This window comes from Lissotriton helveticus, chromosome 9 (genome assembly GCF_964261635.1).
Source record: "Lissotriton helveticus chromosome 9, aLisHel1.1, whole genome shotgun sequence".
NCBI lineage: Eukaryota > Metazoa > Chordata > Amphibia > Caudata > Salamandridae > Lissotriton > Lissotriton helveticus.
The window spans coordinates 60022061-60048776 of record NC_136070.1 but is presented as its reverse complement, the minus strand read 5'-3'; the positions used below and the strand labels follow the sequence as shown (position 1 = coordinate 60048776).

At 49.8% G+C, this 26716-nt stretch overlaps 1 protein-coding gene across 1 annotated transcript in view; it reads right to left on the bottom strand.

Moving 5' to 3' along the window:
- The window catches only part of RYR3 (ryanodine receptor 3), a 1933484-nt gene that overhangs the window by 766497 nt on the left and 1140271 nt on the right, over positions 1-26716 (bottom strand). Inside the window, exon 55 of the mRNA XM_078661960.1 lies at positions 14671-14733. Coding sequence (XP_078518086.1) covers positions 14671-14733 — 63 coding nt within the window. The remainder of the gene's footprint in view (positions 1-14670; positions 14734-26716) is intronic.

Genomic DNA, 26716 nt, shown 5'->3' with positions numbered 1-26716 from the left:
CCCCTCACAGTCTGGCTTCCGAGCCAACCACAGCACCGAGACCGCCCTCATCGCCGCCACCGATGACATCCGAACCCTGATGGACAACGGAGAAACAGCGGCCCTCATCCTCCTGGACCTCTCTGCGGCATTCGACACTGTCTGCCACCGCACCCTAGTGCAACGCCTCGGCAACATCGGAATCCAGGAGAAGGCACTGGAATGGATCACCTCCTTCCTCGACGGAAGAACACAGAGAGTTCGCCTACCACCGTACAAGTCAGAGGCCAACGAAGTCATCTGCGGCGTCCCTCAAGGATCCTCGTTGAGTCCCACCCTCTTCAACGTCTACATGAGCCCCCTCGCGGCCATCGCACGCCAACACAACCTCAACATAATCTCCTACGCCGACGACACCCAGCTGATCCTCTCCCTGACCAACGACCCCGCCGCCGCCAGAGCCAACCTGCACGAAGGGATGAGAGATGTAGCCGAGTGGATGACGACCAGCCGCCTGAAACTGAACTCAGACAAGACGGAGGTCCTCATCCTGGGCTCCTCGCCCTCCGCCTGGGACGACTCCTGGTGGCCCCCCGCCCTGGGCACCGCACCCAAACCAACGGACCACGCACGCAACCTGGGCTTCATCCTGGACTCCTCCCTCTCCATGACCAGACAAGTCAACGCCGTCTCCTCGTCGTGCTTCAACATCCTGCGCATGCTACGGAAGATCTTCTGGTGGATCCCCACCGAGACCAGGAAGACTGTCACCCAGGCCCTCGTCACCAGCCGACTGGACTACGGCAACGCCCTCTACGCCGGAACCACCGCCAAGCTCCAGAAGAGACTCCAGCGGATCCAGAACGCCTCAGCCAGACTCATCCTCGACATCCCACGAAACAGCCACATCTCCGGACATCTGAGAGAGCTGCACTGGCTCCCCGTCAACAAAAGAATCACCTTCCGTCTCCTCACCCACGCACACAAGGCCCTACACGACCAAGGCCCGATCTACCTCAACAACCGAATCAACTTCTACGCTCCCAGGCGCCACCTCAGATCGACCAGCCACGCCCTCGCCGCCGTCCCCCGCATCCGGAGAGCGACAACAGGAGGAAGGTCCTTCTCCTACCTGGCCGCCAAGACCTGGAACTCCCTCCCTCCCGACCTGCGCCTGACCCAAGACCACCTCTCCTTCAGGAAGAAGCTCAAGACCTGGCTGTTCGAGCAGTAACGGCACCCCCCCCCACCTAGCGCCTTGAGACCCTACGGGTGAGTAGTGCGCTCTATAAATGTCTTGATTGATTGATTGATTGATTGATTCAATGGGTATCTATGTCAACTGTTCCTTTCTGTTTCCCTTTTTTCTATAAGAGCTTAATTGTTGCACTTCGTATGGTATTGCAAGTGATCATATTGATTTCTCATAAAAGAAGGGATTGGAGCTGCTCCATATACTATAAATAGTGCAGTGTTATAATAGCTGCAGCAAAAGCATTAATATCTAGGTCACGACTTGGCCTCCTACTTTAAACTTGTTTAGTGGCTTCAGTGACTGATGGTTACCAAAGTCTCATTTCTAACAAAGGGGGTTCGGCAAGCCACTATATATTTTTTAATATGAAGATGGTCTTCCCTTTCTCTGCTGCTCCCTTTTCTGAAGACATAATGAGTCAGACTGCAATAATTTCCTTGATTCATCTGACTCCACTGCCAAGTCCATTTGCAGTCTATAAGGTTCCAAGTGCAGTCCACATTAATTTGACAGTTAGATGTTGCTGACTTAAATGCATAGAATCGGCTGGCTCACTAATTTGAAAAAATAATGCAAGATGTATTTACTTTATTTTTGGTTGATTGTACTTCAGTTCAAATTATTTAGAACATTTAGTTAGTCTCTTTTCATCAGTAAGTTTAAGCATAAATACCAAATTAGTTTTAGAATTTCCTGTATGTGTAAAGTATTCAATTTTTTGCAACATGTTGGCGTTATTCACATTTCTTCAAGACACATCAGCTGTACATTGAACGTGGATCTTTGAGGGAATCACATCATCAGCTACGGCCGTTTTTGTGACCACCTCAAAAAGAGCACTGAGTATGCCGTAGTGAGTAATGTGTTTATATCCATTTCATATATCTGCGTTGACAGTAGTCTGACAAAGGGGCATTATTCAGGTGGATTAGCACAATCACACTTAGGGGCTGATTCACAAAGTAAACTCATTCTTTTGGGTAAGTTTTTATTTTTTTGCAATTCGTAAAGAAATGTTACAAGTAGTAACTTTACAACTGTCTATCTTTTTATGTGCAGTCTCCCCAGAAATGTGTAAAATCCGGAGTCGTAAATGTACTACTAATACAATTTCTTTGTGAATTGCAAGTTGCAAAAAAATCATACATTTACACATAGGAGTAACTTTGCCTTTATGAAAGAGGCCTATAGTTTTTGACACAAAGTCCGATCTATTAAGATAGCCATACTAGAGTTTGCATAAATAAAACAATGCCTCCTTGTAGTAGCGTGTAAACAGAAAGACATGTTTCCCTTCCCACCTCACATCTCCCACACTACCTCACCTCTTTCTACGCCGGGCTTCTTTCTCATGACTTAACTTCTCAATTTACCTCACCATTAGTTCTCTACCTCACCACTTCACCTCTTCGTTCTACCTCGGTTCCCTTTCTAAGTATCTTACTCTTATCTGGCTACCTCTATTTCTCTAACTCTTTCCTTTTTTCCCTATTAATTCCCTCTCTCTTTCTCTCTCTCTCTCTCTATCGCTCTCTCTTTTTCTCTTACACAAATACATATCAGATACCTCTCTCAGCCACTTTATTTAATGATCTCTCTACATTACCATTTCTTCCTCTCACAACTCTTTACCCCTACATAATCTACACCTCTCATTCTCTGTTTCAGTTATGTCTCTCAACTTCCCTTTTTCACTATACACCATACTTCTCTTTCTACCCTTAACATCTCTCTCTACCGTTCTCTCTTCCCCTCTACTCTCTTGATCTGACCTGTTTTTCTATACCTCTTATCTGACGACAGAGACATCTACCCAAAGGTTCCTTATCTTAGAATCCTCCCCAAGCGCTAGATTGGATACGGACATTTTGTCAGCAGTACCTCTGTGTATTGGTAGAGGCCGTTGAGTGACTCTGCAGCTACGGCGTCTCCCGAATGTGACGTCAACTGGGTCCATATAAGACCTTTACCGACGCCCTGATGTCAGTTCCTTCTTTTTCACGCTAGCAGTTTCTACAGCTGTTTTTCAGCGTACTTGATGTTTTTCGTCAATGGAGCAGTATGTCCTTTTTTCTCCTTCTTCAATGTCCTCGGGGTTCAAGCCTTGTGAGTTCTATGGACGACACTAGGTTTGCATGTGGTGCCTGGGTGAGCGCCATAACTCCGAAGAGTGTGACTCTTGTCACCAGCTCTGACTAAAAGCGCACATAGAACTTCGCATAAAGCTTCTTGCGGCATGGATGTCCAAGTCATAAAGGTATTCTTGTTGTCCACGATCCACTGCGTGTTCCACGGACCGTCCGCACATCCGTACTAGGAGTCGTTCCTACGATCATCATTCTCTTTTGATGTTCGGAGGTAAGTCTTGGTGTCGGCGGTCTGATTTGCAGTGCCGCCCGCCTTCATCACCTATTGCTGATCTCGACTCTTCTGTTGAAGTGTAGGGGCATGGGTTTGTGCTGCGTCTCCCCTCCTATTCTGGGGGTGGGGCGTCTTTGAACCAGATCACACAATAGTCTCAAACTCTTCGTTCTATTCTTCGATTGTCACCTAACTTTGGAGTGCGTTAGGACCTCACAGATGTGCATGAGGTTCTGCCTGTGACCACACTGGTGTGTTCTTCCCTGGCTTCAGGTTGGCCTCCTGTGTCTGACACCTCAGTGATGCCGATGCACAGCCCATCAAGTCTCCCACCTTTGGCTATTGCTTTTGTTCTGTTGACTCCGATGACGACGTCAGACTCTGGTTTGCCGGCTCCCACAGTGGTGCCTTTGACGCCGACTGATGCTCCTTTCTACGTCAACCAGCTTCAGTTACGGGCCTCGGATGCAGTGCCGATGGAGTCTAACTGTTACTAAGCTTGGGTGACACCAGTGGCTTGGAATCTTCTCCAGCCTGCAGTCCCCTCCTGGTTTGGCTACCGAGGCGAGTTACGCTCAATCGAGTTTCAGTCGTACTGGATTTACAACTCCTTCTGTGTAATTGTCAAAAGACCATTTACTTAGCGTTCTACTTCTTGACCAGTCTAATGTTCTTCCTCATAGTGACTATCTTTTTAAATTCTGACTGGGTGCTTGGGTTAAACTTGAAACAGTGTTCCCAGTGGATCGCTCTATTTCACACAGGCATTGCCCAGTTCGGGGGGGATCCCTCCTGTCTCCTTGGAGGACTTTTTTTGATTTGTGCCTTAGCACTGTTTTCTTGCATATGCCCTTTCCTACTTTGTCATGATCCTGATGCCGCTTCTCTTCCGCAGTCTGGTGTTCTTGTATGTATTTTTACCCTTTCGACGTTCTACCTACCCTCTTGGGTTACGGTCGCTGTTGTTGCCTCCTGCTGGGTTTTTACACATATCTGCCATCGCACCTATGGGGTAGCTGTTGTGCCTGCTGTTCTTTCAGTTCTCTTCACCTAGAACACCAGTCCCCTTGATTGTTTGGATCCTACCATTCCTCAATTTTCCATTCAGCATTGGTCGGGTTCTTACCTGTTTGCTTCTGCTTCCATAAATTGGGCACTGTGGGATTGACATAATCTACTAGATGTTGCGCTTAGTTTCCGCCAGCCCTTCATTCTCCTGGGGGTCTTCTTCTCTTTTATGGTGTACTTTCCACATGCTGTTTATTCCTGCGTCTCCTGCGACTGCCTGCTGGCATCCTTCCTCAGTCGGTGGCATTAGTTGTGGGACGGTTGCCCTCATTTTCTTGGAGTGGGTGATGCCTTCCACTTCCTGCTCTTATGTGGCATAGTGTGCTGTCTCACAGCTTTGTCCTTCTGCCTCAACCTCAGTTACTGTTGTAATCTCTTCTTTTATGACTGTGGGATGTTTCATCTCTGTCCGTTCGTGGTTACCTCTGTTCTTTTTTTTTTTTTTTTTTTTCCAAAACCTTTATTGGAGTAAGCATATAAAAGTACAAGAATGGGCCTACAACCTCACGGGCTGGCCGCTAATAACAAGGCACAGTGCATGTAAGAAAAATGTACACCCGTGGATAGGTACAGCTCAAGTACAAAGCATTACTCTATAGACATCACAGAACAATTTGTATTTTTATTTTTTACAAAAAGAAACACAAACACTAAAAGGCGAATGAACGATACTTAAGGTCAGCCCAAAGAGCGGAGGGGACGGTTCCACGATCAGGAGAACACACCCAGAGCCCGGAGGCTCCAATCAAGTCGGGGAGGGGGGGGGAGGGGAGCAGCGGGGAGAACCGGAAGTATAAAAAACCTTACGGAAAAGTTCCGGGAACTCTAGTCTAGGGAGAAAGGACAATCTCAGCAGTGTTTTCAAGGGGAGGGGTGCAAATACCCCAACGATAATCATTCCACTGGCCCCAAACCTTCGTCCACACCCTGGGCCTGCCCCTGGCCACATAAACCGTCTTCTCACGAAACATGGACCAGTCCATATTGTCTTCCCACTTTGAGACCTCAGGGGGCCTGGAAGCGCCCCAGAGTTGCGCGACATCCCGCTTCGCAATCATGTAACCAAGGGTAGCCCATCTGGTCTGGGCCACAGAGTAGTCAGTGGGCTCCCACACATTCAACAGACATCTGCGAGGCTCCGGCCGCAGGGCCACATCCGTAACAGCAGTCATCACCTCAAGCACAGCAGTCCAATAAGCAGCTACAACCGGGCACTCCCAAAGGATATGCAAAAAGGTCGCACTCAAGCCACATCCACGCTTGCATAGCCCATCCGAAGAAAAGCCCATCGTAACCAGACGCGGACCAGTGACATAGACTCGATGAAGAATCTTAAGCTGAACCAAGCGGAGACGGGCAGGAATGGCCACCTCCTTGGGTGAAGAGAGCGCCGATTGCCAATCCTCGTCGTCCAGTTCCAACCCATCGCAAACCCAAGCCTCCCGAAGTCGGACCAGTAAGTCCGCCCGATTATTAATCAATTTCTTGTAAATAAGAGAAATAGTGCTATCGGGAAGATGCCCATCAAGGACACGGTCCTCGAGGGGGGAAGATTCAGGCAGGGCCTCATCAGGAACCAAGACTGAGGCGAGGGCATGTCGGACCTGCAGGTAGCGAAAAAATTCCCTACCACTCAAACCATATTCCGCCTGGAGGGCCTGGAACGACTTCACACAACCGTTCGAGTACACGTCACCCACCTTACAGATCCCAATCACATCCCAGCGGTCGAAACCCTTGGTAGACCAGAGTCCGCCCAAACGTTCGGATGCATAAAGCGGCGTCGCCAACGTCAATCGATCCTCCCACCCCAAACTCACACTCGCAGCCCGCCACACCGTTACAGCAATCCTGGATGGGCCCACAAGATGGCGCCCGGCCGATCGGGAATAAAGCGCTCTAGTAAAGTCCCCACCCGGAAGCTGGAGTCTGTCCATCTCGAATGCAGGATTACGACCCGGGGAAAACATCACATGATTAATGGCAGACAACTGGGAAGCCCAATAATATCGCTTGATATCGGGGAGCGCCATGCCCCCATCATACCAGGGGATGGTGAGCTTTGCGAGTGCGATACGGGGTCGCCCATCCCATATCAACTGCCGTTGAAGACTCTCAATCTCTTGGAAATAGGTCTTAGGGATAGCGTCATAGGAGTTATGAAGCGCGTAAAGGAATCGCGGCAAGGACATCATTTTAAACAGGGCCGCCCTGCCCAGCGGAGATAAAGGAAGCTTGCGCCAACGGGCCACATCCAAGCGCAGTCTAAGCAACGGTGGGAGGAGATTACGCTCAAAGCGGAGCGTCGGGTCCAACGTAATAAAAATCCCTAAGTACTTGAAGCCCGACTGGACCACCTGAATAGGAAGTCTACTCGGCAAGGGGGGCAAAACCCCCGAGAGAACATATACACAGGACTTGGTCCAGTTAATAACGAGGCCCGAGTTGGCTCCAAAAGAAGCAAGAACATCAAACAGAACAGACAGAGATTTACGCGGGGAGGTGAGGTATAAAAGGATATCGTCCGCGTAAAGCGAAACGCGGTCCTCAAAGTCCGGAGACCAGCAAATCCCCTTGAGAGACGGTTCCCACCGGAGCCAGGGTTACCTCTGTTCTTGAGGTATCCCTGGTTCCTTCACTTCTTGTCCTCCCGCTCATTGGTAGAGGACATGAGTTACCTTCAGAGGAGTGGATATGTTTTTGCTGCACTCTGTATATCTATGGGCCCTTCTATGTTTTTTATATGCATAGTTATCCTTATATATATATTTACAACACTGGCAATAGAACAAACGCAATAGAACAAACGCGCCTTTACAACACATTCATTTAGCAAGCAAGTTGTTTCAACAACTTGCTTTAGGGGACACATTGCAGAAGTTGTGTTGGATTTGAAGTCCAACACCTTCCGTACGGTTGCACAGACTGGAGTTGGAATAGGGAAAGATGCTATTCCAAAGTACAGTGACCCCCTAAGGCAAGTCGTTGTAACGATTTGCGCGCTAAAGAAATGCGTTGTTATGATGTGTTTGTTCTAATGCCGGCATAGTAAAGGCATGCTTGCTAAACACATGCAGGATTCCATCATACAACCGAATATTTATCCTTGGATGTCTCTACATGTATATACCATTCTCTTGAATGTCTCTCTTGTAGCTGTCATTTATTTCAGGTATATATGTGTGAGTGTTTTGCGCAGCTGGTGTCCTATACGGTGTACGTTCCTGCTTTTTACCTACACCCTTCTTAGTCGCTTGGTTCACTCTTCTTGGTTGTGCTTGTCTTTTCCCCTCTTCTCTTCACTTGGCATCTCTGTTACAATTTTACAGATGATGCTCTATATATCTATTAAGGTTCTCAGTATAAGACTGGTTTCTTACCATTCTTATCTTTCTCGTGATGGTCTTCAGCATTCATTGATTTCTCTTTTACCATCAATCTATGATTGAAGCTCCCGTTTGTTTTTCAAAGTCGGTTTCTCAGGATACATTCCTTGATTGGCAGTTGGTGCTCTTTATTCATTGTATGTGTTTGCTGCGGCTGAGCATGCTGCATATGCTCCTTACATTGGTTTTGAGCATGATCTCTATGGACTAATATCCTTTATGCCTTTCCATTTCCCAATCATAGGTTGCACCTCTATCTAGGTCTGCCTCTTTTACTGGTTCTTATCATGTTTCTCATGGTCTTGCAGCTTTCTACTCCCTATGGCCTGCCCTTAGTCCTACTTGGAGATCGGTCCTTCAGTGAGCATCTTGCTTAACCTTTTATTTTTCATATAGTCTTATCCCTTTCCATCTTTTGGCCTGGCTTCTCCAAATAGGGGAGCTTTGGTGAGGTCAGCTCGCAGCTCCTCCTCCAAAGATGTAGCTGGTTCAGCCTGAATCTTACCAGAAGAAAGCAGTGGTTAGAGTTGGTTACCACATTCAAATAAGGTTCGATTGCACAAGACGTTTTTAGCAATTTATTTATGCACGTACCATTGGTTTTGCCAACTCTCTTTCTTCTCTTGCCATAAAACCCATATACTAGTAAGATTTCTTCACCCACTGCATATCACCCTTTACTAATTTGTCTGGGGAATTAAATACTTCTGGCCATCCCAGTTTCACTGCCAGCCTTTTGACATGACACGGCCAAGGGTTACTACTAGCTCGGTCTAGAGCCAAACAATCTCTCATGACTTCGCGATTCAATTCTAGTTCGGGGTTTAACCAGGTTGAAATCAATTTTAAGAGAGGTGCTATTACAATTAAATCATCCACAAAGTCTGTCCCAGGCTCTTGGTGAATTATATATGTTGGCGTGGATTGTGGCACCGATAGCAAGTTTCTTAAAAATGTGTTCTCAACTACTTGAATTTCCACACTTCCGGAAAGAATACCGAAGGAGAAGGGCTCCGACATAGGAGATAGTACACTGTGCCCTAATCGGCATGGTATAGCGATACGGCTAAATTTAAAGTTGGGCGAAACGCGTAGGCTGTGGATTTTGGCTGTGGATTTTATGACACACAATAAAAGCATTTGAAAATCACGTCACCGTTTGGAAAACTATTACTCCTGTCATCTATGTTGATTTATATGTATGGCATTTAAAGCTACAAACAAGTACTGATACGCTTTGCCTCTCCAGTGTTGTGCTAAATAAGTTTATATGTTAAGACCATTTCTGGTGGCTGGTCTTAGGAGGTGGGCAAGAGAGAAAAATTTAAACGCTTACCAAAGAACGGTTGTAACAACTGTCTGTTAGTGCAGCAATAGTACCTGCCACCTTTTCTGTGTTGTAAACTACTTGAATTTCCCTTGCTTCTCTAAAACCCCTTATAACCACGCCGTAGATTGCAATAGTGGTACTTATTCTTTTACAAATTAAGTCTTGAAAATCAAATGAAACAACAATTAGAAAAGATATTAACGTCCGGATCCTCACCTCAGTGGCAAGCAGAAACAACGTGCCTGGACTCACCAACTCAAGTGGTGTTATTCATTTGATTTTCCCAAGATTATATCTTAGGCATTCTTAGTCACTTTTTCAATGCTTAATTTGTAAAACAATAAGTACAGGGCCCAATATTTTGCTCAGAAGCCTGTGGCTGGCATTATCAAAGTTTTGGGTGCCAAATGCCAATGCTGCCTAGTCTTGATGCCAGCTCATGCGTCTTTAATGCGCCACCACACACCCAAACACTGCCCGCCCCTTTATATCATTATTGCTGGGTCTTTTTCATCCCTGCATTCTTTCTGTGTCACTGTTTTTTTCATCTTTCTCTTCTTCCTGCATTAGCTGTGCCTACGTTGCAATATCTATGTGTACCTGGGGGTCAAACACTGCTCTCCCTCTTATGATGATTGTCCTTTGTGCTCTTAAGCCCCAGGGAAAGGGGACTACGTTGTTCCAGGCCCACCATTGCCAAGAGAGAAGTTCTGCATCTAGAGAAAGTGCCCTTCAGAATTTAAAACAATAGAAAAACTCAATAAAGACAGATCACCGCACTAAAGTCGGGATCACCTAATGACCCGTGTGCGGCTAGGCTTCTGTCCGAAGTGGCAGATATAATTAATCCAGAGGTAAATTTAGGTCAACAAGTCGCTTTGCGAGGCGTGTGTTCCAATGTCGTGGAAGCAGGCGCTGATTCTGCCCCTCCTCAAAAAGCCGTCACTTGACCCTCTGCTACCTGAGAACTACCACCCTATCTCGCTCCTGCCAAGTTTGGATAAGGTTTGCGAGCAGGTGGTAATGTCTCAGCTAACCAACTATGTAGAGGTGTCAGGTCTGCTTCATCCAGCACAATCTGGCTTTCACGCGTCGTATAGTACGGAGTCAGCATTATTAGAGGTGACAGAAGCGATCCAGGAGTGCTTGGATGCCGGCGGGAAAGCAGCTTTGGTTATGCTAGACCTTTCAGCGGCATTGGACACTGTGCCCCACTCTCTGCTCCTTGATCCTCTACTAGAAATTTGCATTTCTGGATCGGCTCTGCAGTGGATCAGATCCTTCTTGGAAGGCTGGTCGCAGCAGGTCTGGCTTCCTCCGTGTGCCTCCGTGCCTATGCAGGTGACAACTGGTGTGCCGCAGGGGTCATCACGTAGCCCCCTTCTCTTCAACATCTATGTGACTCCTCAGGTTTATCTTGCGGAGTCACTAGGGCCTACGCGGATGACACGCAGCTTCTGTTTTCCTGGAGGAAGGGGGACGACTCTGTTGGGGCCGTGCAGCACTGTTTGTCTTCTGTGTTTTGTGGCTTGCGAATGCACAGCTGAAGTGTAACGAAGGTAAATCTGAGGTGCTCCTGTATGGCTCTTTCCCGACGGACTTCAGAGAAAGGCTGTGGCCTCCTGGCTTTCCCCGGCCCACTGCGGGAAAGAGTGCCGCAAAAAATCTCGGCGTCTGGTTCAATGAAAATCTGAACTTTTCGACACAAGTGAAGAATTTGGTAGGGACCTGCTTTGGCAAAGAAATTGCAAGTAGTCCAATACTCGGCAGCCAGACTGCTATTGGGTTTGTCTTCTAGACATAGTGTTCGCACCCACTTGCGCAACTTGCACTGGCTCCCAGTTGAATCTCGTCTAAAATTCAAAATGCTGTCCATCACGCATCGGGCCCTCTTTGGCTCTGGCCCTATTTATCTTCAGAAGAGATTTGCTTTTTATACACCTAGGAGACAGTTGCGCTCGTCTGATCAGTTACTGATACAGACCCCCAGGTTCAATCACCAAAGGCTCGGTGGGAGCTCCTTTGTTCAGAAAGCCGGTCTGGCCTGGAACATGTTGCCCATGGCACTCCGGGGCACCCAGGATCCATTGCTTTTTAAGAAAAGTTTTTAAACGTTGCTTTTTAACTTCTGATATGTGTGCAGCTTTCTTTATGGAGCAAGCGCCGGGACACTCTTGAGTAGCCTTGCGCTGTACAAATTAAATATAACATAACATAACATATCTTAGTCAGTGAGATTCAGGGGGTGTGAGTCTCAAATTACTCAAGTTAAGCTATCTAGCTTTAAGAAACTTCTAAAGACATGGCTGTTCTAGATGGGTGTGCCCCACTTACTTTCTCCTATAGCGCCGAGAGATCCCCTCGGGGGTGATTCGTTTGCTCGCTATAAATCCACAAAGTAAAGTAAAGTTATGTTATGTTATGTTACATGGGAAGAAGTGGGAGTGAGCACAGTGGGCGATTTCTTTAAGGAGGGTACTATAATGCCGCATGATGGGTTTGTGAGAGAGCATGGAGCATGCAAGTCATTCCCACTATACATGGGCACCAGAGGGGGTGGAACCAGCCACACATGCGCTGGTCACGATGCAGCACCTGATGGGCACTGGCGGACACCTCACCAGGTGGTTGTACAGAGGCATAAGAGCGGTGGCAGCAGTGCCCTCGGGTTTTTACGGGAAAAGTGGGAAATGGACATAGGACGAGCTTTTCACGATAAGGAGTGGGATGTGTTGATGGAATACCCTAGGAAGGTGTCAAGGAACCCAAAATTTAAGTTCATCCAACTTATGCTTCTGCATAGGGCATATCTGACGCCATACAAACTGAGTCGTATGTTCCCAGAACACTCGGATATGTGCCCGCGCTGCCATACACAGGCAGAGGATTTGATGCACATGTTGTGGAATTGCCCATGGCTACAGCGTTATTGGGGGGCAATTAGCACGATACTAACTAACATAGCGCCGGTGCGGGGCAATGATAGCCCAGTGTAGTGTCTACTAGGGTTGGGCCCTAAAGGGAAGAAAGGTAGTCAGGTCACAAAGTTTAACAACCTGGCACTCATCTTAGCTAAGCAAAACCTAACAATGCATTGGAAAGCTAGCAGGGCACCATCGCTGAAGGCCTGCCATGATGAGTTTTTGAGGGGGGCAGAGCGGAGGGCGCTGAGCTGCACAGGGAAGAGCAGTGAGGGTTGCGCAAGACGCCTATATCACTGGAGTGGTACCAATTACTGGAGGAGTTGGGGGCACTAGACATAATGGAATTTGATGCGTAAGCCGGAATGTGTGGTAACCGGTGCAGGGCAGAGGCATATGGGTCCAAGGCTCTCGGGGCATGGACAGGAGTGTCACTATGGACCAGTCGCTTGATGTTTACACAAACCAAAAGGGAACCTAGCGATGATGGACTAGATACTTGATTATGCAATTATTAGTCACCGAGCCTGAGGGCGGAGGGTGGGGACTATTGTTATGGTTGTGGGAGTTTTAGTTAAAAGAAAATGACTCACACGTTATGTGACGTATAGACATGGTATAGACTAGGCAGGGGTGTCAAATACTAAGTTGTCTCCTGTCAAGGGCATGTATACCAGCTGTATCAATGGAGGGTCCTATTTACTCTATTGCATGTAACACAATGTATGCAGATGACTGCTTCAGGCCGGCTTTAGCCCTTTGCAAGTGTAAACGTGCAATAACTGTGTAGATGGGATCAACAGAGATATGTCCGACAATGTCATGAGATGCTTACATGGTATACTGCTTTTAAAGATGTACTGTGTAATTCCTTGCTAATAAAAAATATGTTAAAAAAATATATATTATGTTATGTTAGGGAAATTTATAGAGCGCATGGCTGCCCCAGCAACAGAGCGACCCAGCGCTAGCGGATCAGTGACCAGGAGAGATGTGTCTAGATGGAAGTGAAAAGCCAGGTATTGTTGGTTTCCCGAAAGCCCAGTGATCCTGGGTGCTGCAGGCAATAAGTGGGATGGAATTCCATAATACCAGGGCCAGAGATCTGAAGGAGCGACCTCCGGCTCTACACCGGCTGACTCGTGAGATGCACAGCAGATGAAGATCAGTAGAACGCAATGTACATACAAGTAGTGGGTGGCACTGTAGAAATGTGAGAGGACAAAGGTTTGGGATGGAATGTTTCCATGAGGAACAGGGTCAGTACTGATTTGTAATAGCTGGGATCCTCTTTCTAAAGTGGCACAGTGGGTAAAAATGACAGGTTGGAATGCTACCAGAGCAATTGCCACTTGTAGGTCTATTTGCAAGCATTCAGCCTATCAACGTTTGGGTGTTTGAATGCCAGCAGTATTCTTGGAAACTTGAGCAGCACAGCTTTCCAAGCCTACTGCTGCCAGTGTTGGTGAATACAAAAAGAAGTAGTACATTTGCACCCATTCAAGGAGTACCTCTATGGGTTTAGATGTAATACTCTTGTTGTAAACAAATCACTGTGGGCCTGATTCACCAAGGTAAACTTACACTTATGAGTAAGTTTGTGATTGTTTGCTACTCACACAGGGATTTATGAGTAGTATATTTACAAATGAAGAGTCTGTGTACATAAACAGCCTATCTTTCCTCTAAGATACTTGTGAAATGATAAGCAATGTGCCTTTGTTTCCTTTCATTGCATTGGCATCTAGGTGTTAGGCCCCATATGAGTCCCAGCTAGGATAATACTTGAAAAAAGAGAAGGGCTGGTGATGTTCTAAATCAGGGCTTTGTGTATGCTCGGCTAGAAATGAAAATAAGAACGCCCCCTTGCTGCGTATAGTTTGCGGCAGTGACTGGAATGGAGATGTGTGGACCCTGCTGAATTGTGTTCAGGTACTGGAAGATGAAGCAAGGACAAATTCAGCATACTGGATCCCAGATCTTGCCCATAAAGAGCTACCAGAACTGGAATCAGGCGTGATACCCCTACTTTCCAGCACTGCATGCAGGCATCTGCAGGTAACCATGTCATGAGGCCCTTAATTCACAATAGTCCGCTGGTCATTCAAAGCGATATGTATTGTGCATGCAACTGTAAAAGATATGCTTTTTGTGCCAAGTGCCCCAGAGGAGGCCTAGGCTACACCCCCTTTCAGTACCTGAACACGTTGCATTGCTGACATCTTGAGTATTCCTCAGGAGTCTGTCTAGAAGATCCACCAAAGCACACCCCATGACTACTCAGTAGGGAGCATTTTTATACCACACAGCTAAATAGTTCATGTGCAAAACATATTTTGTTTACAAATAATCAATACAATGCAAACTAACCTGGAGCTCCCGAGACAGAACGACATTAGTCAAGTCAATTGGGCTTGGAGTGTAGCCATTTGCCTGCAATCAAATAATGAAGAAAAATAAAATGATTTTTGGTGGAGAAACGTAATAAATCATGTCACCTTTGAGGATTACTTTATGTGAAACATAATTTTAAATATCAGTGTCATATACGGTACACTCCAATCTGCATCTAATTGTCTTATTACAGTTTAGCTGCAGTATCACCTGTAATAATAAAAATGGTGGAGGTGCTCAAGTAAAAAGTTATTACCAGCTGATCTGTGACGTCCCCATCCCTGCCAGGGCAAGCAGATAGGCCAAGTAGCAGAATTACAACTGCTATATAAACAGCGAAAATGGGGGCTAGCTTTCGCTCTACAAAACTGTTTGTCTGAAATGAACAGTCATTAGCAGAGAGGAGCATTTATGGGAAAACTTTTATTTTTTGCCCAGCTTTAGTTACGGGGAAGCAAAAATCTATCTGCTTGCTACCACACATAATGAGATATAGCTTCTTTTGGAAACAAATTACATTAAACTACATCTGTGAGCTTCATTTCTCAATATTTCTTCTACATATTTGCAACTATACTCATTCTGATAAGTAAGTGGGCAGAGATGGAACTGTTTCTTACCTGTAATCCTAGTTCTCTCTCAGGGGAATCTACATTGAAATCATGAGAAGTGAATAGTCCTGCCCATGTGCAGGGATCCTGGAGCACTGCTTTAACATATATCTTCTTAAGTGTAGAGCTTAGCCTTACATCAGGAAGGCCAAGTTTTAAAATATAATTTTTTTAGAAGCGTTCTGCAGACTATAAAATAGGCTATATTGCCCAATTAATTTAATTTAGTTTAAAAAAAAGGCCACATTAATAATAAAAATTAGGAAAAATTACAAGAAGCTACATAATTGCTCCTTATAAATTTCTTTCACAAACCTTTTGAAAGGAAATGGAGAAGAAGTAATAGGGCACTGTAGACCCATAGGCTGCAGTTACATGCATATGAAAACTGACGATGCACCTTTAGGAGCTCACACTCCTCCAGTATTCCATCCCTCCCAGGAAGTGGCAGTTACATCAGATCTTTTTACAGAGTGATAGAGAGGAGGACTAATGAAACATAGAACATATGTAAATTATCTTTCATAATTCCACTGCAGAGGGAAGGATGCTTATGATTTCAATGGAGAGTCCCCCGAGCGAGAACTAGGATTACAGTTAAGAAACCATTCCTTCTCTCTTAGGGTATCTCTATATACAATCATAAGCACTGAATAGAGTGCCAAGCACATTTCTAAAAAGGCAGTGGAAGGGAAAAAGATGCCCCCGAAGCAAATAAGCAAAGAATTACTTAGGAAAGCTTGTCCTACTTGAGCGTTTGTTCTAGAGTCTGAATTGAGACAGTAGTGTCTCGTAGAGGTGTGAACAGTCCTACATGTGGCTGCTTTACATATTTCTGCAGTGGGAGTATTCCTTATCAAAGCAGCTGTTGCTGTTTCACCTCTGGTGGAATTAGCTTTTGGTTTACCAGTTAAGATTGTGTTTGCTTTTTGATAGCATACCAGAATGCAAGAAACTATCCACCTGGCTATATATTGTTTGGATGTGGCTAACCTGTACATAATGGGGCAAAATGAATAAACAATCGTTTGGACTAGAGTATTTTGTCCAGATAAAATGTTAAGACCCTTCTCGCATCTAAAGTGTAGGGAGATCTTTCTAGAGTCAAAAGATTCTGAAATAATGTCAGTAGATAAATGGTTTGCTTAATATGAAAATCTGAAACTACTTTGGGTAGGAAATCGGATAGAGACTTCTAGCCGCAGATTTCTTGCCTTAGAATTATATCCAGGTATCAGACAGGATAAAAAATGTGTTTTGTGAGCATTACCCCTGCGTGCCAGTAGGTGATGTCGGCCGCGTGCGGCATTGTAGGTGTGGTCTGTGCCAGAAGAACAAGTTACTTACCTTCGGTAACGCTTTTTCTGGTAGATACAGTATCTGCCTGTGGATTCCTCACCATGTGAATATCCCCCTTGCATCAGCAATGTTCGGAAAATTCTTCGTAGCATGCCGGCGTAGACGACGTCATAGGAATGTGGCATCGCGCGCGACTCCGTCCGACGTCACCGACCCCTTATTAGGCCTACGTCGGCGTGATGACATCAGTTCCGCCCTTTTTTCCGTGCCTTCGAGGCACCCGGACGGACCAATGACAGCAAATATACATGTATACAGTGTGCATAGTACATACAAATCAGAACAGCACACATAGTGCGTAGCAAAGGTATCAAAAACCCAATATATATACAAATAAACTCAGGTATAGCAGAGTGGACAACGGGGAGGCGGGTGGGTCAGTGAGGAATCCACAGGCAGATACTGTATCTATCAGAAACAGCGTTACCGAAGGTAAGTAACTTGTTCTTCTGATAGATACATCTGCCTTGTGGATTCCTCACCTTGTGAATAGAGTCCCACAGCAGTCCCACTCCTGGAGGAGGGTGTCCACTCTGCTATACCAGGAAATCTTGGAGGACAGACGCGCAAAGTGGCCGTCCCTCCTCACCTCGGTAGCCAAGCAGTAATGCTTCGCGAAAGTGTGGAGGGAGGCCCAAGTCGCGGCTCTGCAAATGTCCTCAACAGGTACACCTCTAGACAATGCAGAAGTAGCGGACCTTGCCCTGGTAGAATGAGCTCTTAAACCCTCAGGAGGGTCCTTACCCGCGAGGGAGTAGCAAATCTTGATGCACAGGATTATCCACCTGGAAAGTGTGCGCTTGTGCACCGCTCTGCCCTTCCGACAGCCAGCGAAACCAACAAACAGCTGGTCGTCCATCCGGAAGTCTTTAGTTCTGTCCAGATAAAAAGACACCGCCCTCTTAGGGTCCAGACGGTGCAGTCTCTCTTCCTCCTTAGAAGGGTGAGGGGGAGGAAAGAAGGTAGGAAGGGTAATGGATTGCCCTAGATGGAAGGGAGTTACCACCTTAGGCAGAAAAGCAGCCCTGGTCCTAAGAACCATTCGATCAACATGAATGGTCAGGAATGGGGGCTTAGAACTAAGAGCTTAAAGATCACTCACCCTCCTTGCTGAGGTGATCGCAACTAAGAAGACTGTCTTGAAAGACAAAAGCCTCATGGGACACTTGTGTAAGGGTTCGAAGGGAGAACCCATCAAGAAAGTTAAGACAAGATTTAAGTCCCATTGAGGCACGATAAATGGAGAAGGAGGGAACTTATTTGTGAGGCCCTTCAGAAACCTCAAAACCACTGGAGATTTAAAAAGAGACGGCTGGTCCGGCAAGCAGAGGAATGCCGATAACGCCGAAAGGTAACCTTTGACTGTGGCAACAGCAAATCCTTGCTGCGCCAAAGAGAGAGCAAACTGCAAAATATCAGACAGATGAGCCCTCAAAGGGTCAACAGCCTTCTCCCTACACCAAACAACAAATTTAGACCATCTATACGAATAGATGCATTTGGTGGAGTCACGCCTGGCCGAAAGAATGACATCCACCACATCGTGAGGGAGAGAAAAAGAGTTCAGGTTGCCCCGTTCAATCTCCAGGCATGAAGGTGTAATGTCTGGAGGTGGGGGTGTAGAACCTGCCCCTCCATCTGAGAGAGGAGATCTACCCTCAGAGGGAGACGGAGCGGCGGGTGAGAGGAGAGGTGGAGTAGGTCCGTGTACCACACCCTTCTTGACCAATCCGGGGCGACCAATATGACTTGGGCCCGGTCCTGGCGAATCTTCCTCAGAACCCGAGGAATCAAGGGTATGGGAGGAAACGCGTAAAGGAGTTGACCTCCCCAACTCAACTGAAACGCGTCCCCCAGTGCTCCTTGCATCGGATATTGGAGGCTGCAGAATGACAGGCAGTGAGCATTCTCGCGAGTGGCGAACAGGTCCACCCAAGGAGTACCCCACATCTGAAAGATGTCGTGAACAACCTCCGGATGGAGCCTCCACTCGTGGTTGGCAGAGAACTGCCGACTGAGAACGTCTGCACGTACGTTCAGAACTCCGGTCAGATGATTTGCCATCAGACAAATCTGATGGTCCTAAATACAGGACCAGAGACGCAGAGCCTCTTTGCAGAGACACCGCGACCCTACTCCTCCCTGCTTGTTGATGTACCACATCGCGGTCGTGTTGTCCGTCAGGACTTGAACCAACTGACTGCGAAGAGAAGGGAGGAAGGCCTTGAGCGCCAGATGTATCGCCCGCAACTCTAGAAGGTTGATATGAAGCAACCTTTCCTCTGGAGACCAAAGACCTTTGACCTCCAGATCCCCCAGATGAGCACCCCACCCGAGAGTGGATGCATCCGTTATCACAGTGGCAACCGATGGAGGCAGCTGGAAAGGCTTTCCTTGAGACAGATTGCCTTCCACGCCCCACCAAGACAGATCCGCTGCAGTTTCTCTGGAGATCCTCACTGACTCCCTGAGATCTCCGTTGTGCTGATACCACTGCCTGCGGAGGCACCACTGGAGTGCCCTCATGTGCCAGCGTGCATGGTTGACCAACAGAATGCAAGAAGCCATCAGACCGAGCAGACGAAGGACCTTCAGGACTCGAACGACCGCTCCATTGAAGAATAAAGGAATCATTTCCTGTATGTCGCGAATCCTTTGAGGTGGAGGGAATGCACGACATACAGTAGTGTCCAGTACCGCACCTATGAACAGGTTGCGCTGGGAGGGCACCAGGTGAGACTTGGGTACATTTATCGAAAAACCCAACCTGTACAACAAATGAGTTGCCTCTTGCAGATGAAGGAGCACCTTATCTGGCGACTCTGCTTTGATCAGCCAGTCGTCCAGATATGGGAATACAGTTATTCCCGACCTCCTGAGATGTGCTGCCACCACTGCCATCACCTTGGTGAAAACTCCAGGCGCAGTAGTAAGTCCAAAAGGAAGGACCGCAAACTGGTAGTGTTGCGACCCTACCGTAAAACGGAGATACTTCCTGTGCGACTTCAGGATGGGGATGTGGAAATAAGCATCCTGCAAGTCGATCTAAACCATCCAGTCTTCGTACAACAGCGCTTGAAGAACCTGCGCAAGAGTGAGCATCTTGAACTTTTCCTGTTTCAGATACAAGTTCAAGATCCTGAGATCCAAGATTGGACGAGGTCTGCCATCCTTTTTGGGGATCAGGAAATACCGGGAGTAGCACCCCTGTCCCCTCTCCTGCTCCGGAACCACCTCTATCGCACCCTTTCTGAACAGTGTCAGGACTTCTTCCTGCAGGAGAAGCAGGTGGTCCTCCGAACAATAACCTTGGCAAGGAGGGTAATTGGGAGGGAACTCCTGGAAAGGAAGTGCATACCCATTTTCTACGAGATTGAGAACCCACAGATCTGATGCAACCGATTCCCAATCCCGTAGAAAATGAGTAAGCCGACCCCCTACCGAACCGCATGATCCGGAATGGCGGATCTAGGGCTGCTTTGCTGTTGTAGGTGGGGGGTGGGTATTAGAGGAGGAAGTAGAGGAGGAAGAGGCCTGACGTCCACGTCCACGACCCCTCTGTCTACCTCTGTAAGACTTGTACAGAGGGTTCTGTTGCTGCTGCTGTTGCTGGCCTTCTTAGAAAGGACGAAAGGAGGACCTGCCAAAGGCCCTGAAGCACAAGTTACTACTTGTGTAACAATATATCTGTAAGAGACATTAGTTAGTATTAGATTCCTTACCTTAGAATATCTCCAGGCGTCAGACTGGATCCGGAAATTTTTGCGTAGGCGTCGTCTGCGGCTCCGCGTCCGTCGTCGGCGTCGTGGGCGCCGTGATGACGTCATCAGAGTACTTAGACGCCGCCTCCGCGTGCTGACGTCAGTTCTTAGATTCAGCTTTTCCGCGCCAGAAACGCAGAGCCATGTCAAAAACCAACACTGGTGCCATTGAAACTAGGGCCCTGAAAGAGGGTAACCCTAACCCTAGATATCGGTTCGCGGGGAGGATGGGTGGGTCGGTAAGGAATCTAATACTAACTAATGTCTCTTACAGATATATCGTTACACAAGTAGGAACTTGTGCATCTGAAAGAGACACGTTAGTATTAGATTCCTTACCTTAGAATAGATACCCCAGCAATACCAACCCCGGTGGTGGGTCTGCGAACCAATAATCACACCAGAAAGTCCTGGAGGACGGAACGGCCAAAGAAGCCATCCCTCCGGACTTGGCTGTCCAGGCAGTAGTGTCTTGCAAACGTGTGCAGCGATGCCCACGTAGCTGCCTGACAGATGTCTTGTAAGGGCACCCCCCGGCCCAGGGTAGTTGTAGTCGCCGTGGCTCAGGTGGAATGAGCCCGTAATCCAACAGGGGGCTCCTTTCTAGCCAAGGAGTAGCATGCCTGGATATACAAGATGATCCACCGGGCGATGGTCCTCTTGTGCACCGCTTTCCCCTTTTTAGCGCCCACGTAACCAACAAAGAGTTGGTCATCCACCCGGAACTGGCGTGTGCGGTCCAAGTAAAATGAGAGCGCACGTTTTGGGTCCAGACGGTGGAGCCGCTCTTCCTCTTTAGAGGGATGCGGTGGCGGGAAGAAGGTTGGCAAGGTGATAGACTGCCCGATGTGGAAGGCCGTGACAACCTTGGGCAGGAAAGATGGCTTGGTACGCAAAACCACTTTGTCCGGATGGACAGAAAGGAAAGGTGGAGTACAAGAAAGGGCCTGGAGCTCACTCACTCTCCTGGCAGAGGTGATGGCAACCAGGAAAGCAGTCTTCAAAGTAAGAAGGCGAAGAGGACAGTTGTGAAGTGGCTCAAAGGGAGCGCACATCAGAAACGTAAGAACCAGGTTCAAGTCCCACTGAGGCATCACAAACGGAACAGGAGGGAATGTGGGAGTGATGCCCTTTAGAAATCTATTTACAATAGGGGACTTGAACAAAGAAGGTTGATCAGGCAGCCTTAGAAAGGCTGAAAGGGCAGAAAGGTAGACCTTGATAGTGCCCAGAGCAGAGCCCTGCTGGGCAAGAGAAAGAAGGAAGAGAAGAACCTTAGAAAGAGGGGCAGCAAAAGGATCCACAGCCTTTGCTGTGCACCATGCCACAAATCTGTTCCACCTGCAGGCGTATACCGACTTTGTGGAGGGACGCCTGGCTGCCAGAATGACATTACAGACTTCAGGAGGCAAGTCAAATGGCCTCAACTGTCGCCGCTCAATCTCCAAGCATGGAGGTGGAGACTGGACAGGTTCGGTTGGAGGACCGTCCCCTGCTGCTGTGACAGAAGGTCCTCCTGAAGAGGCAGACGAACCGGGGGATCGACTGACATACTGAGTAGCTCTGGATACCAGTACCTACGTGCCCAGTCCGGAGCCACAAGGATGACTTGGGCCTGGTCGCGCTTGATCTTCTTCAGCACTCTGGGCAGAAGTGGTATAGGCGGAAAGGCGTACAGTAGACCGCAACTCCACTCACGACGAAAAGGGTCTCCGAGCGAGTGCCGCCTTGGAAATTCCAACGCGCAGAACTGATGACATTGCGCGTTCTCTTCGGTGGCGAATAGATCTAACCAAGGCTCTCCCCATTGCTGAAAGAGGCCTTGCGCCACGTCAGAGTTCAGACGCCATTCGTGATCCATCATGGTGTTGAGCCACCAGGGTCACGCCCTGGCGTTCCAGCCATTGCCAGAGGCGCAGAGCCTCCTGGCAAAGAGTCCACGACCCCACCCCGCCCTGTTTGTTGCAGTACCACATGGCGGTGGTGTTGTCCGTGAACACCTTCACTACACTCCCCCGGACAGAGGGGAGGAATGCTTTCAGTGCTAGACGAATCGCCCGTAACTCCAACAGGTTGATGTGGAGCCGGGCCTCCGCCGGAGACCAGAGGCCTATGATCTCCGCCTTTCCCATGTGGCCTCCCCAGCCCTGGAGGGCGCATCCGTCACGACTACGTGCTCCGGTTGGGGAAGGGAGAGGGATCTGCCGCTGACCCAATCGCGGTCCGTGAGCCACCACTGCAGCTGTCTCGCAGTGCCCTCCGAGATCAGGACGTGGTCGGATAGGTTGCCCTGATGCTGGGCCCACTGAAACTTCAGGTCCCACTGCAGAGCCCGCATCCGCCACCTGGCGTGATGCACCAGCAGGATGCAGGAGGCCATCAGCCCCAGAAGCCGCAGCGTCAACCTGACCGAGACCCGGGATAACGGCTGAAAGATGGGAATCAGAGCCTGAATATCCCGGACCCGCTGTTCGGGTGGATACACCCGAAACCGCGCCGAGTCAAGAACCGCTCCGATGAAAAGGAGCTTCTGAAAGGGGCACAGGTGTGACTTCGGCACATTGATGGAAAACCCCAGGCGGTGCAGGAGGTCTGCCGTAGTCTGGAGGTGGCTGACGACTGTCTGGGGCGAGCAGTCGTCGAGGTAGGGGAAGACTGAAACCCCTAACCTGCGCAGGTGAGCTGCGACCACCGCCATCACCTTTGTGAACACCCGTGGGCGCTGGTAAGGCCGAAGGGGAGCACGGTATACTGAAAGTGCTCGTGGCCAATCGTGAACCGCAGGTAGCGCCGGTGGGCCGGCAGGACGGGGATGTGGAAATAAGCGTCCTGCAAGTCCAACGCTACCATCCAGTCTCCTGGGTCCAGGGCAGCTAGGACCTGAGCCAGTGTCAGCATCTTGAACTTCTCCTTCCGGAGGAAACCGTTGACATTCCGTAGGTCCAAGATAGGGCGTAGGCCCCCTTTGCCCTTCTTGGGTACCAGGAAGTAGTGGGAGTAGCAACCGCACCCTACTTCTGGCCCAGGAACGCGCTCAATGGCCCCTTTGGCCAAGAGGGCCGTAACTTCCTCCTGCAGAAGTCGCAAATGATCCCCCGATACACGGTGGTTCTGCGGTGGCATGGCTGGAGGAGTCGCCTCGAAGGGGAGGGAGTAGCCCCTTCGGACGATCTGTAGCACCCACCTGTCCGAAGTGACAGTGCGCCAGTGGAGGTGGTGATGGCGAACCCTGCCCCCCACTGGCGTCACATGGGCCTGAAAGCACGGACTAGGAGGGTTTTGAGGCGGATGCTGCGGGGGAAGGTGTGGACTGACCTCGCCGTTGTCCCCGCCCGCGGGACGGCGGTTCCCACGGCCGCCACTGCGTTGGGTATTACCCTCTGGAGCGTGGCTGGCAGCACGTGTGGGTACACCCCTTCCGTGGCCACGAAAGGAATGAAAGGCAGCCAATTGCTGGCGCGGGGCCGAGAGGCCCAAGGACTTGGCCGTAGCCCTGGAGTCCTTAAAGCGCTCGAGCGCATGGTCTGCCTTGTCGCCAAACAGGCTACGGCCATCGAACGGCATGTCCATCAAGGTGTTCTGGACATCGGCCGAAAAGTTGGCGGACCTCAACCAGGCGTGGCGTCTGACCGCCACCGTAGTTGCCATCGCTCTACCCAGTGAGTCGGTGGTATCCAGCCCACACCGTATGGAATATTTGGCTGCATCCCGGCCCTCCACAAGGGCTTGGCCGAGTTTGGCCTGTACCTCCAACGGACACTCTGGCAGTACTTCCACGACAGTATACCACAGAGAGTGGGTGTAGCGGCCCAAGAGGCATGCGGTGTTGGAAGACCGCAGTCCCAGACTAAGGGACGAGAAGATTTTTTTGCCGTACTGCTCGTACCTCTTGGATTCCCAGTCCGGCGGTGCCGACGGGAATGCGGTCTGGGAATTGGAGGCCTGGATGACCAGGCTCTCGGGTGTAGGGTGGGTGGACAGGAAACATGGGTCGCCCGGTGCTGGGCGGTGGCGTCTGGCCACGTTCCTATCTACGGGCGAACCCGTAGCGGGCTTGGACCAAGTGCCCAGAAGAACGAAGGTCAAGGCCTCATTATAGGGCAGCATTATAGGCTCGGCCAAGTTTGACTGCGGTTTAAGGACCTCAGTGAAGAGATTAGTCCTCACGGCAGCGACGGGGAGCTCAAGGCCCAAGGCCTTGGCAGCCCTCATCAACACCACACTGTAGGTTGCCCCCTCCTCCGAAGCCACGGTAGGAGGGGAGACAAAACCAGTGTCTGGAGAGGTGTCCAGGCCACTGGCCCCCCAAGGTCTCCTGCCCAGTCCTCGTGAGACTGACACTCTCGGGTCACAGGGTCCTCAGACCCCTCCCAATCCCCTTTATCACCCATCTCCTGAAGCTCAGGGTTTTCAACGAATGGGGCCTGCTCATAGAAGTGAAACTCCCCAAACGACGTCTGGAGCGGCGCCCATCGTGGCCGTCCCGTCGGAACAGGAATGAAGGGGGCATCGGGGACGGCGCAGCCCGAGGACGGCGCCGGAGGCGACACCTGAGGGTCCGACGCCGGGGAGGTCGTAAGGTCCACCGGTGACGATCCAGATCCCGAAGGAGTTCCAGCAGCGTCCCGCGGCGCCGGGCCTGAAGGCGCAGGCGGCGTCGGGATAGCGGGAACCTGCGGCGCCGGGCCCGAAGGCGTCGGCGGTGTCGGGCCGAAGCACCCGACGGCGTCGGGGCCGAACCCCCCGACCCGCTAGGGGCCCCAGACGGGTCCGCTGGGCTCGAAGGCGCCGCGGAGCCCGTCAGAGGAGAGAGTTTCCTTATGGCCATGAGGAAGTGCTCGATCTCCTCCGGCGTCGCGTTCAGCCCAGGGACCGGAGGGTGTGGAGCTGCAGGCGGCGCCCGCGACTCAGTCGGAGCCGCGTGGGTGGTGTCACCCGAACCCCCGGCTGCATCGCGCGAGCATCGGGGGGAGTCCGCAGAGCGATGATGCCTCTTGGACTTCTTGTGCTTCTTACCTGACGACGACTTCGACCCGGAGGAGTGCGGCCTACTCTCCGAGCTGTGGTGGCTCCGAGCCCGCGACCTGTCCCTCGACCTCCCATGGGACCGAGACCTCTCGCGGCGCGGGACCGACTGCCGGAGTTCGAGTCGCCTGCGGGACCGCTCCCGCCTGGCTTTCGAAGAGAGGGCCTGGCAGTCGGAGCAGGCCTTGTCGTCGTGATCGACGCCTAGACAAGTTAAAATCAGGTGGTGAGGATCCGTGACCGACATCAGGCGGTCGCAATCCTCGCAGTGCTTAAAGCCGGGCATCCCTACGGCACCGATCGGAGTAGGAAAAACGATCAAAAAGTTAGGCAAAATTGACTAGGGTTACTGCTTTTTCCAGATCTGCGCTTGCTGGCGCGGAAAAAAAGAAGAACTGACGTCAGCACGCGGAGCCGGCGTCTAAGTACTCCGACGATGTCATCACGACGGCCACGACGCCGACGACGGACGCGGAGCCGCAGACGACGCCTACCGACGCGCAAGGGTACTGCTACGCAAAAATTTCCGGATCCAGTCTGACGCCTGGGGATATTCTAAGGTAAGGAATCTAATACTAACGTGTCTCTTTCAGATCTTCCTGGTGGCTGAGCCTTTCGGTTGCAGGCCCAAAGACCTAGCCGTCGCCCGGCTATCTTTGAACCTCTCTAAAGCTGCATCCGCTTTCTTCCCAAAGAGGCCAACTCCGTCAAAAGGCAAATCCATAAGAGTAGCCTGTACGTCAGCGGAAAACTCTGAGGACTTTAATCAAGCAGCTCTTCTGGTAGCCACTGAAGAACCCATCACTGTAGCCACAGAGTCCGCCGTGTCCATGCCACTCTGAATAACCTGGCGGGCTGCCGCCTGAGTGTCCAAAACAACCTCATTAAAGTTTTTCCTGTCTTCCTCCGGAAGCTTAGCTGACAACTGCTTGAACGAGTCCATTAAGGCATGCACATACCTTCCTAGTAAGCAAGTAGCATTCGTTGATTTTAAAGCCATGCTACCTTAGTGGAGTAGTGTGGCTCACTGGTTAGAGGCGGCAGGCCTGAGAGCAGCAGTCAGCCTGGGACCAGGGTTCAATTCCCGACGCGGCAGGGTCGTGGACCTTGGTCAGCGGACTCGATAATTCTCGCTTCGGTGCTTACTCTAATCAGGGGTTCCACTCGGCAACTCTGGGCATTAGCTTGCCTAATCTCCACAACGGCCCCACCAATTCCGGGGATGCCTGGCTCCACCTTGGGGACTCCCAGCAAGGGACCATCCCA